General features: G+C 41.9%; 1 protein-coding gene across 2 annotated transcripts in view; it reads right to left on the bottom strand.

Moving 5' to 3' along the window:
- The window catches only part of Bmx (BMX non-receptor tyrosine kinase), a 64,613-nt gene extending 54,166 nt beyond the window's left edge, over positions 1–10,447 (bottom strand). For both annotated transcript variants that reach the window (XM_029473273.2, XM_021153332.2), the window contains exon 1: positions 10,303–10,447. In XM_029473273.2, coding sequence (XP_029329133.1) covers positions 10,303–10,305 — 3 coding nt within the window. In that variant the 5' untranslated portion in view covers positions 10,306–10,447. The remainder of the gene's footprint in view (positions 1–10,302) is intronic.
- Between the last annotated feature and the right edge of the window lie 1,899 nt (positions 10,448–12,346).

The following is a 12,346-nucleotide window of genomic DNA, read 5'->3' as shown; positions in this document are numbered from 1 at the left end:
TCCTAGTTTTCTTCTGCCTTTGTTCTGAGTTTTGTAATTACGCAGGTTTTCTACAGCATATTACTTCTTCCCTGACTCATGTCCCACTCTGTATCATACAGTCACCATGTTTGCGCCATCTTCCTGACTAACTCATCAAAATGGTCTCCACTGTTGAAACACTCTATACACACTTATTGAATTGACTAGCAGATAGTAAACTCTTTCAAACTGCACTCCAGGAAACTTACTATCTATTAAGTAACCCATAACTGAAATTTCCTTCCATGCCTGTGGCCAGTGATTTCACCAGATAATCTAAATCACCATAAGCCATTAGTATCGCCGTGAGGGACATTCACTACCCAGGATCATAACTGGGTCTTTTGACATGAAGGATACACGTGTGATTGACAATATCAAGATTAAATCACAGGAAGAAAATGGGTGAAAAGAGAATAAAAAATGTCAAAAGAGATGTGAAGAAGAGTGGAGTAAGCACATTCACAAAGGCAATACTTTTCACTCCCAAAGTATGGGAAAGATGAAAACGGAAAGTATTTAGGGAAAAAAGAAGTGCATCAACTCTTTCTCCTGAGACAGAGTTTTAACCCTGTGTATCAGATCTGATAAAGAAAAGCAGTTATGTTAAGCCGTGGGCCACAGAGATAGATTTCATGTTCTTCTTAGCTTTGTGAAAGTATACCATTATTAGCAGTTAAGTGCCCAGTAGTTCTGATCTATTTTTAATGGTCTCAAGATAATTAAGTTTACTTACCTTAGACTCTGTGGAGCTCAAGTCTACATATTAACTTTAACTCTCAAGCTGTAAGCAAAAAGTTCCTGCTCTGAGGCACCATCTCTCATGTTCTCCCTGACTATGCCAGGGCCATGCATTAAAAGAGAAGATATTTGCATCCTATTAACACTCTTGATCAGGAAGCACCAGCACAGACATTGTTCCCTTAGCATAGATGCAGGTGCAGGCACGGAAGCAAACCCAGGTAGTCACTAGCCAGCCCTTCCTATTAGCCCAGGAATATGAGGAGCCTACCACAGCAGGTAGTAGACAGAAAGGGAGACTAAGAAACACAGGCTGGAGTTCAATAAATCAGCACTAGTCACTCCTCCTGATATAGACCACAGAATCTAAAGTGGGGATTAAGAAAAGCAGCTCTTTAAGTTTATGTACGGAGGTCAGGAGACTCTGACTATTGAAACTATTCTCAAGAGCATTGCTTGATTTATGGGCAGATCACAGGCATTCTTATTCATTAACTAGAAGAAAATGTTGCACACTTTTGGCTTTGGATATTGTTTTGTAGATTTTTAAAAGGAGGGGCAGTTCTTTTGTGAGTGTAGCACAGGACGTGGAGATAAGACAGAGTAGTCGGGACACGAGGTAGGCATAGTTGCAGGCCACTTTGTGTCATTTTCATTCTTTACATTAAAAAACTTTAAAAGCTCTTGCAGATTTTCTTCTACATTGCAGCTAAAACAATACTTCTTAAAGCCATCTATGAACTTAGGAGATCTGATCTGAGCAGTGTTTTAAACAAGCAGGGCTTCATGTCCGGGTAAGAGGCAGTCTTTCCCAGCACTGCAGGATGACTTGCATACTGTGATCTTTATTGAGCTTTCATGCACTTCACATTAAAGATGAATCTGGAGGAAATTATATGGAGAGGATTAAGAAGAACTGTGAAATCCTCCATATACTAGAGGGAAGAGCATGAAGTAGAAAGGGAGACTATGAGGACTTCAATGAAATTCTACAATAAATTTCTAAGAGTTCACAAGCTTTCTGCTCCAGACTAGGTATAACTTGTCAAATTTTAGCATCATGGTTCATTTAATCCTGCCCTTTGTGAATGCTTTCTTTCACTAAAAACATATGATACATGCTTATTCTACAAAACTGAGAACTCAAGCAAGCCAAAGAAAAAGATGAGCATATGTCTAGATTATTTTTTTCTTTTCAGATATGTAGGTATGCGTGCTTAGTGTCATTAAGATGTGTTCACATTCTGTGATGTGTGATTGTTATGTACCAAACATTTGGAGACATGTATCTCTGAAATTATATTCACAGAGACCAGGTCTTCAAGCCTCCACTCCCTAAGGTAGACTCTCAGGTCCTTTTACAGACCTGAAGAATCCTGTCTTGAGGAGTCACACTTTTGACATATTCTAGCCAGCTCTCATGGCTTCTGTTCAGTTTTGGTTTTCCCCTTCTCTGTCTACCTGCTTCCTTCCCCTCTGTGGACTTCTCTAGCTCCAAAGGCGTCTGATGCCCTGGGTCTTGTGGGCATTGCACTCATGTACACTCACGTTATAATTTAAAAAGAAAATAAATTGGCCTGATGCAGTGGCTCAGACTTTTAATCTTAGTGCACTGGAGGCAGAGGCAGGTGAATCTCTGAGTTCGAGGCCAGCTTGGTCTACAAAGTGAGTTCCAGGACAGCCAGGACTACACAGAGAAACCCTGTCTCAAACAAAACAAAACAAAACAAAACAACCAAAAACTAAACAAACAAACAAAAAAGCAAACAAATAAAAACAACAACCCCCCAACTCAAAACTCTTCTTAAAGAGTTTTATGATAGCATTTCACACATTTATCCTTTTTTGTCCCCAATGACCCTACCTCTTCTTGCTTTCCTGCACATAGCACTGCAGTACTCTTTTCCCCCACTTCCTTTGGACCTCCTTCTCTTCTTTTATAGTCTCCCATCTATTCTCATGTCCTACATAGATGTGAACATTTACAGAGAAAGTTAAATCTAGATTTTGCATGTTAGAGAAAGGTGGTATTTGTCTTTTGGGTCTGTCTTATTTCACGGAATCAAATGCTCTCTGGCTTCATTCTGCACAAGTCATGATTTTCTTCTCCTTTACAGCCAAATAGAGATCTGCACTGAAGTTACCTCCGGGGTCCCACTTGCTCCAGGGAGTGATACTCCATAAGGATTAATTAGAAATGTGACGTCTCCTCCTTATTATCATAGCAGCTAAAGGGGCCTCTGACACCCCTGTTGATTCACATGCCTGTTTAATGACCAGCAAGGTCTGATCTGCCCACTATTAGCAGAAGGAAGTCCCAGCAGAGGGTAAGAGTAAATGAAGTCACTTTCACAATACGCTGCCACATGAAACCCAGATTATATTAAACAAGAATCTATTTCCATACAGGAAAGGGTGGGATTTGGCTGGAGTCTCATAATACCACCCACATAGAATAGTAACGTCAATTTGCTTACCAAATAATCCATGCTGCCTATTTCCATAAACATATTAAACTACACACAGGGAGGCAAAACCAACCCTGGCAGAAATCAATACAAAGAAAGCAGCAACTATTATGTTACTAATTACATATGTAAAAGCTACATGTTGCATTAATATGACTCATAATCACTATGGTTATTTAAGATTCACAAGGAAATGAGGGCAATGTGTCAGTTCTTGAGATGCTTGACCTGAGCGGCTGAAATAAAAGTCACTTTTCCATGACCCTGAGTGACAACAAGCATATGTAAGATGGGTGTCTTAGTCAGGGTTTCTATTCCTGCACAAACATCATGACCAAGAAGCAAGTTGGGGAGGAAAGGGTTTATTCAGCTTACACTTCCATGCTGCTGTTCATCACCAAAGGAAGTCAGGACTGGAACTCAAGCAGGTCAGAAAGCAGGAGCTGATACAGAGGCCATGGAGGGATGTTCTTTACTGGCTTGCCTCCCCTGGCTTGCTCAGCCTACTCTCTTATAGAACCCAAGACTACCAGTCCAGGGATGGTCCCACCCACAAGGGGCCTTTCCCCCTTGATCACTAATTGAGAAAATGCCTTACAGTTGGATCTCATGGAGGCATTTCCTCAACTGAAGCTCCTTTCTCTGTGATAACTCCAGCTGTGTCAAGTTGACACAAAAATAGCCAGTACAATTGACCCCTTGTCAACTTGACACACAAACACATCACTAGTAAGCCTCAACCCTTACATTCTTATTCATCCCCAAGATCTAAATAACTTTAAAAGTCCCACAGTCTTTACATATTCTTAAAATTTCAATCTCTTTAAAATATCCATCTCTTTTAAAATCCAAAGTCTTTTTACAATTAAAAGTCTCTTAACTGTGGGCTCCACTAAAACAGTTTCTTCCTTCAAGAGGGAAAATATCAGGGCACAGTCACAATCAAAGAAAAAATCAATCTCCAACCGTCCAACATCTGGGATCCAACTCACGATCTTCTGGGCTCCTCCAAGGGCTTGGGTCACTTCTCCAGCCATGCCCTTTGTAGCACACACGTCATCCTCTGGGCTCCAGATGCCTGTACTCCACTGCTGCTGCTGCTCTTGGTGGTCATCTCGTGGTACTGGCATCTCCAAAACACTGCGTGACCCCTTCAGTCCTGGGCCTTCAATTACAACTGGGGCTGCACCTTCACCAATGGCCTTCCATGGCCTCTCACAGTGCCGAGCCTGAGCTGCTGTGTGGCCCCTTCATGCCTTCAAAACCAGTACCACCTGGGTGACCCTTACACATTACCAAGTTCCACTGCAGAAGGAGTACAACCTTGCCTATCTCTGGAACACAGCCTCTTTGTGCTTTCAGAAAACACTTCCCAGAAGATGTCACCTCAACGATGCTGGTCTCTTCTTAATCACCGCTAATTTCTTAGCTCCAGCTAACCAGCATCAATAGTCCCAGTAATGCAAAGTTTTTGCTTTAGTAGTTCTGGTATCTTGTTAATCACAGCTGATTCTTCAGCCCCAGCTAACCAGAACTACAAAATCTTCACAATCAAAACAGCAATGGCCCTGAAAAGAGTCTTTAATTTTCCCTCTGAAATTTCACAAACCAGACCTCCATCTTCTGCACTGTTCTCAACATTATCTTCCAAGCTCCTACACAACATCTGACAGAGCTCTTAACAACAAATGGATCTTCAAGCCCAAAGTTCCAAAGTCCTTCCACAGTCCTCCCCAAAACATGGTCAGGTTGTCACAGGAATACCCCACTCTGCTAGTACCAATTTGTCTTAGTCAGGGTTTCTATTCCTGCACAAACATCATGACCAAGAAGCAAGTTGGGGAGGAAAGGGTTTATTCAGCTTACACTTCCATGCTGCTGTTCATCACCAAAGGAAGTCAGGACTGGAACTCAAGCAGGTCAGAAAGCAGGAGCTGATGCAGAGGCCATGGAGGGATGTTCTTTACTGGCTTGCCTCCCCTGGCTTGCTCAGCCTACTCTCTTATAGAACCCAAGACTACCAGTCCAGGGATGGTCCCACCCACAAGGGGCCTTTCCCCCTTGATCACTAATTGAGAAAATGCCTTACAGTTGGATCTCATGGAGGCATTTCCTCAACTGAAGCTCCTTTCTCTGTGATAACTCCAGCTGTGTCAAGTTGACACAAAAATAGCCAGTACAATGGGTTTCAGGACTAATGTGTAAGGCTGTTGTGCAGCAATAGACTGTAGCACCTGAGTTGTTTGAAGTAGCTGCGGCACCTGGACAAGGCAGGCCCCTTTCTTATTTTCAGTTTTACTGACCTGATTCATAAAATGTGATCTGTCACAGTCCTCTTACATGAAGACACTTAAATGAAAAAACCTGGCATGCTATAGGCTCCAAATCATCATTTCAAAAATAACTGTGTGGAATGTGAGAACTTAATAGATCCTATTCATTTTACTATAAACAGCCTGAAGAATAAAAAGAGAAGGAATTAATAAAAGACACGTGCACAGACAGACAGACAGACAGACAGACACACACACACACACACACACACACACACACACATTAGTACTGATTATCCTTGCCAACATTTAAGGAGGGCTCACTGTATACCAGACACCATTTAAGACATCAGAGGAGTATTTATTTGTTGGTTATAGTTGCCCAGGGTGATGGGATATGACACATGCCCATGCATACCTTAGAGGTAGGCTATTATAAATCCTATTAGGCATGTCCTGACACAAACATCCTGTGCCAAGGTAGTTTGTGAAATGCCTATACTATAACAGTCACATTGTAGAGTATATTGTAACTGCTGTCTTTAGTTATAGGTGATGAAGCTACAATAGAAAATCAAATTGCCCACTTGTAATTTATATTATATTGGTAAATTGGTAGGTGCTGTTTAAGCTTATTAAGCATGGATTCTGAGAGGCAATTGGCCTTTTCTGTCTCATATTCAAGCACACTTTTGCCAAGTGTTCTCCAAACTCCCTGTTCTGAATCAGGCTGACCCTCTGACTCTGTAATAGAAAGAAGAACAAAAACTGCAAGCAATGAAAAGTATTTAAAAATTCAGCCTTGCTGGACAGTGGTGGTGCATGCCTTTAATCCCAGCACTCAGGAGGCAGAGGCAGGTAGATCTTTGTCAGTTTCAGGCCAACCTAGTCTACAGAATAAGTTCCAGGACAGCCAAAGCTACACAGAGAAACTCTGCCTGGGATACCCCAGCCCCGAAACAAACAAACAAAAACCACAAAAATCTCATGCCCTCCAGAATAGCTAAAAGATAAAGTATTTCCAACACAGGTTACTATTGTTTATCCCAGGGTATAAAAATGCCTGCAGTGCTAAAAGCTCACTGACAGTGAGACTCGCCAGAAACCCTAGTTAGTTTTTGCAAGATGCTGTAAGCCTCCAATTTGATGATGTCATTCAACTGGGCTATTCCACTTGTCTCCCTTGGATGGCTTGATGATGCTTTGCTTCTGTCTATATGCTACTGGTTATTTCTCTTTTTAATGCTTGTTTGCTAAATTCTTAATAAAAACACACTCACTAGGTTGTCATGATGCACACCTTTTTATCCTAGCACTCAGGAGACATAAGTAAGCAGATCTCTGTGAGTTGGAGGCCAGCCTGGTCTACAGAGTGAATTCCAGGACATCCAAGGCTACATAGAAGAACCCTATCTTGGAAAACAAAAACAAAGCAACACAACCAACAAAGAAAAAACCCAAACACTCGTTTGAAACTGTAAATACAGCTAGCTATTGTAGACCATTCTCGGAACTGTATGGAACATCAAGTCACACTGGTAATGTGTTGGAGTTGGCGTTTGAATTCTGGTCACTTAGCTCTAAAGTCCACATTCTTGAACAGGATATCAGTGACAGAAAACAACATGGCCACTGTGTGACCTAAACCTGAGAAGACTAACCTAAACACAAGAAAGCAGCCATAGAGTGTGAAAGCTTGGAGTAACTTTTTACTAAAGATATACTGAACCCTAACGTCCTAAGCAACTTTGTTAAAATGACAAAGCAGTGATCTAATAGCTCAGGGAGCTAGATTCAGCTGTCTTACCTTAGATGCATTAATATTATGGCACTGGACATACTCAAATAACTGGGCATGGTGGCACATGCCTTTAATCCCAGTACTTAGGAAGCAGAGGCAGGAGGGTCTTTATGAATTCAAGGCCAACCTGGTCTACATTCTGAGGTCCAGACCAGCCAAGACTACACAGTGATATCCTGTATCAAAGAGGGGGAAACACACACAGACACACACAGACAGACATACACACACATACACATACACACAGAGAGAAACAGAGAGACAGAGAGACAGAGAGGCAGAGAGGCAAAGAGGCAGACAGAGAGTTGCAGAGAAATTCACATATGAGAGCGATTTCTATGTTCAACCAAAGCTACTTCCACCTTAATAAGGCACACTGTTGAGGGAACTAGACATAAATGTGGATCTAATATGACCTGTGCACGGAACATTTACCAGTGAATTCTCAGAAAGATGTGACTTTGAAATAATCATTCAGTGGAATGCCTCAATACAGTGTTAGACAGCAAAACTCCAGGCTAGGGTACAGAATGAAGGTAAAGAATGCTTGTCAATCATGTATGTACAAGGCTCCATATTTTATCCCTGGCTCCAGAAACACAGACACTATAGATGAATTATAATGCATATTTTGAATAGTGCTAAAAATATTCAGCCTTAAAAGTGGGAGTAAATGGCAGGTAGTGAAGGAGGTGGGAGCTGGAGACAGGAGAGAGATGGGGTATACTTAAATTGGTCCAGTCTCTGGCAATGGAAACCTCTTCCCTGAATAGTTCAAGATGTTCTTTAGAAGGGATAGTGGAGGCAGCACTTTCTAACCCTTTTCTTGCCTTATTGTCTTCTTTTACATGTTGTTTAGCTATAGATTTTTATTGACTGGTGCTAAAATATAAAGTGATAAATGTATTGGATAGGCAGGAAGACTAGTCAGGAGAAGGGAGGTACTCCAAATGAAGATTCGGCAGGGGTCTGAAAAAGAAATTGGAGAGTCCTTTGACAACTTAAATAGTCAAGTATTTGCCCAAAGTTGGTCCTGTTTATTTTGCTAAACAACTGAACATAATACAATGGTAAGCTTAAGCAAGAACAAGAAGTACAATTCAGAATCAGTCAAAGTTGCTGAACAACAACAACAAAAAAGCCTTTGGTACTGGCTTTCAGCTCTGTAGACCCAACAAGTCCCGATTTCGCACGACACTGTGCAGGTCAGAGTTACAGTTGATCTTGGCATGAGACAGACAGAAAAACTAATGTCAACACTCACATCCTTAACATTTTGGAAGACCAAATGTTGACTGCTCTGAGATAAGCTTATGAAAACAAGGCAAACTTTGTTCTCACCAAGAGAAAATTCCAGTGCTACTTCTGTCTGAGATCAAATTGGCTTTGCACATAAGATTCATCTTCTGTGCCTTCTGGAGAGTTTCTGAGCCACCTTCTCTTATTTTGAGCAACCTCTTCCTTTTTGCCTCCCCTCCCCCTGGCCACTCCCTCTGGGCATCTTCATCAGAAAAATAAAAAGTGGTAAATCTATCAGTTAGCATTGGCTTAGCATCTATTACTCTCTAGATGTGGACTGGCATAGGCAAGACCATCACATATGGATAGGTTCAAATCTTTCTTTGTCTCTCTGCAACTTGACATATTACCTAACCCTGCTAAACCTCAACTTCCTCATCTGTAAACACGGTAAAAACAATAACTGCCTTGAAGGGTTTTGAGAAGTCACGAGAAAATGGCAATGCCCTGACCAGCACCGTAGGAGATGAGGCTTCTCCACACCACTCTATAGTTACATTGAAAAATAGTCTGAAGACAATGATGTGTGCCTCAAAGATAATTTTCCTTTCTCATGCCCTGTCCCCAAGCTCTTTACATATTCTCAAGTCAATAAGCACCTGTTCCTTATGTTTGTTACCAGCTCTCTTGGGGACCAGTTACCTTCAAATCAGGGTGAATCAGCTAGTCTGGATGGTGTATCTGTACCACCACAAATACTTATCCAAACACATACTGGAAGTGACTCTAAGGGTGATTCATGGTCCAATAGCATGATTACCTCCTGGAGCTGCTTAGAAAGCATACTCTTCACCACTAAGATGTTCTAGAAAAGAAGCCCATACCCACACTCATGCAAGCAAGTGGGTAAAAACACAGTAGAAAGGAGACTTGTTCAGAGGAAGAACAGATTCCAAGGGAGTGAGAGGAAGTGGGAAGAGCCGAACTAAATAAATACTTGATCAAAATATTTTACATCCATGTATAAACTTATCAAAGAGTAAATTAAAAAGGTAAAGGGCACAGCTGACTCTGGTGACTCATGCGAACACTAGAGCACTGACAGAAACTACAATTTATTTGCAGTATTTATTAAAATCCAGTGAAATCATTGTAGCTAGCAAGACCTCTTTAATTCTATGGTCGTGGGAAGCAAATGCACCATTTGTCTCCCACGTCTCTCTTTCCATCGTGAAACACTCTTAATTTCTGGTCTATGGAGAGTTCAGGAATGGAAAAGCAAACATTTGTAGCTGAAAAAGCATGATAAAAAAGATAAAGAAGGGAAGGTACCTCTTAAAGCTCTTTTGTTGTTGTTTGTTTGTTTGTTTTGCGAGCAGTTATAGAGACAGTGTGAAATGTCATTGCCATGGCAGTATGTGAAGAAGCACGAGGAGAAAATCAACAGAGGGAAGAGCACAAAGCTACATCCAGCTGGTCGTGCTAGGCACCTAATCAGGCAGCCTCTCAGAGTGAAAGTTTGAGCAAGGTGAATAATTCACAGTAAAACTATAGGGATTTAAGCCTCTGGTCCCCAAATTACAAGCTCCCTTTCAAGTCCCAGGGGCAGCCCAACACCTCTGTATTCATAATTTTGTGTTGGTTTTTTTTCCTGAGATGGGCTTTCCAAAATTTAAAACCTCCAGGCACCACAACATCTGGGTCCAAACCTATTCTGTAAGATAATGACACTGCGTAGTCGCAGGCCACTTAAACGCACCATTTGGGCTCCTTCTGTCTCCCTGGGGTCCACCACGGTGAAGCGAAGCTGCTCCTGCAAGAACGCAACCTCGGGCTGTCCTCTCTCCAGCAGCAGTGAATTGTGTCACATTTTTTTTTTCTGGCTGTTGGGTCAGAAATGGCTGTACGACTCAGTGCCCCCAAAGCATTTATTGTCCTGCAGGGCCTTACACAATCCCACAGGAAACCACGCTCAACACTTAGCCAACACTTGTTGATGTGATTGAATGCAATGAACACAGAGACAAAAGCATATTTCAGAAAGGCTCTAATACTGATAACTGCAGCTCCTGCTTTTCCCAGGCAGCTCTTGGGGACATGTGATAACGCTGCCTTTGTTTCTAGAGCTTTGTGCTGGAAAAGACAAGAAAATATCTTGGTGAAACCCGACTTCTGACGCTGACTTCTCGCCCAGAGGCAAGAGTCAGGAAATCATTATGTAATGCCAAAGGGTACAGAGAATAAGCAATGAAAACTTCAAACCAGCACTTGGACAAAGGGAGGCTGGAGAATAAGAACTACACCCCTGAAAGTGCACATATCCATGTGTGCAATAGTCAGTAAATATGGGGCCCAATATAATGTCTCCTTCTGATAATGGTTAAAAACTGGAATCAGCCAGCCAGCCTAGCACATTTCTTTTTCTGAGGCCAAACCTAGCTAACGAAACAAGCTGCAGGGAAATAGTGGCTGGTGGGACCTGGATCTACAGACACCTCTTCCACTGCTATACTAAAGCCTGCTATCAGAATACTGAAAGAATTCAATGACCAGCAGAAAATCTACCATCTGGGGTGTGCCTCAGCCTACAGGAAATGAGTTAATTTATGTCAAAGAAATGAGTCTAAAATGGGAAAAAGACTGGTTTTGCTAATGTATGCTGCAGCAATATCACCAAGAAAAAAATGTACATGCATACAGTGCCCTCAGAGGCCAGGAAAGGGTTTCAGATCCCCCAGCACCGGAGTTACAGACAGTGGATGCTGGGAATCAAACCTGGGTCCTCCAAATGAGCAGCCAATGCCCTTAACCTCTGAGATATCTCTCTAGCACTTCTAATCCCTTATTTTAGACTCATCTGTAGTGTGCAAGAAAATCAACCTTTTAGTATGCATTAACATACTGTATTCACTTATTAACTGGTGGGCATGTTAATGTATCTATAAGCATGTGTGATATGATCATATGATGATGATGTCTTGTGTGTGTTCGATGGAGACTAAATCCCTTACTTTCCAACAAGCACTCATTTGAGCAGAGGTAGGATTAGCATTGTTGCTAATCTTTGAGTTGTTCGAATCATATTGAGAGTCTGTTGTGTGCTGATCATTCTGGTAGAGGCTCAGGCTTAATAACCTGGTAAAGTGATTTAATTCTGCACTCCCCCCCCCATATGGTATTATATGTGGTAACATGGTAGGTAGATTTTAGAATAAGAATAACTTAGAGGAAGGAAAGGAAGGGGTGGTATCACCATGGAAACACCTGGATACAATCTCCTGGGATTTCTACACCCCATTGGTGTGCCATTCAAAGGCAGCAAGGAGGAGTGGTTTCCTCTAAATCAAAATGCCACAGATTTATTTCCTTCTTCTAGTGATTCTCTTCCCCTGCTCTTCCTCCTGAAACTTTCTTTGGCTCTGTATTTTCCATGGTTTCAGTTAACTTCTAACTTTTAATTTTAATTACATGACTTAATTGACTCCAATTGTAGTCTTTATTATGTCCTTTGGCAGACATGATCCTTTGGAACTTTCTGGACAGCTTGCTTGTGCAAGTCTTTAGTGAGCAACAGCCAAAGGGGCACACCAAGGGATGGGACTTTGTGATGTGACGAGGCTTGTTCCCTTACACTCATGGTCTTGAATCCACTACAATTGAAGCAATGAAAGGGAGAGGGTAAAAAGGGAGAAGAGAGAAGGAAGAGAAGAAAAAGGAAGGAGAGAGGGAGGGAGAGGGGGAAGGGAGGAGAAGGGGAGAGAGGGAGGTATTCTTTGCTATGGAGTTGGGGACCCCACAAACAC

Source organism: Mus caroli, unplaced genomic scaffold, assembly GCF_978045245.1.
Source record: "Mus caroli unplaced genomic scaffold, Mus_caroli_1 scaffold_5, whole genome shotgun sequence".
NCBI lineage: Eukaryota > Metazoa > Chordata > Mammalia > Rodentia > Muridae > Mus > Mus caroli.
The sequence above is the reverse complement of the archived record's forward strand: the minus strand, read 5'-3'. Positions and strand labels throughout refer to the sequence as shown.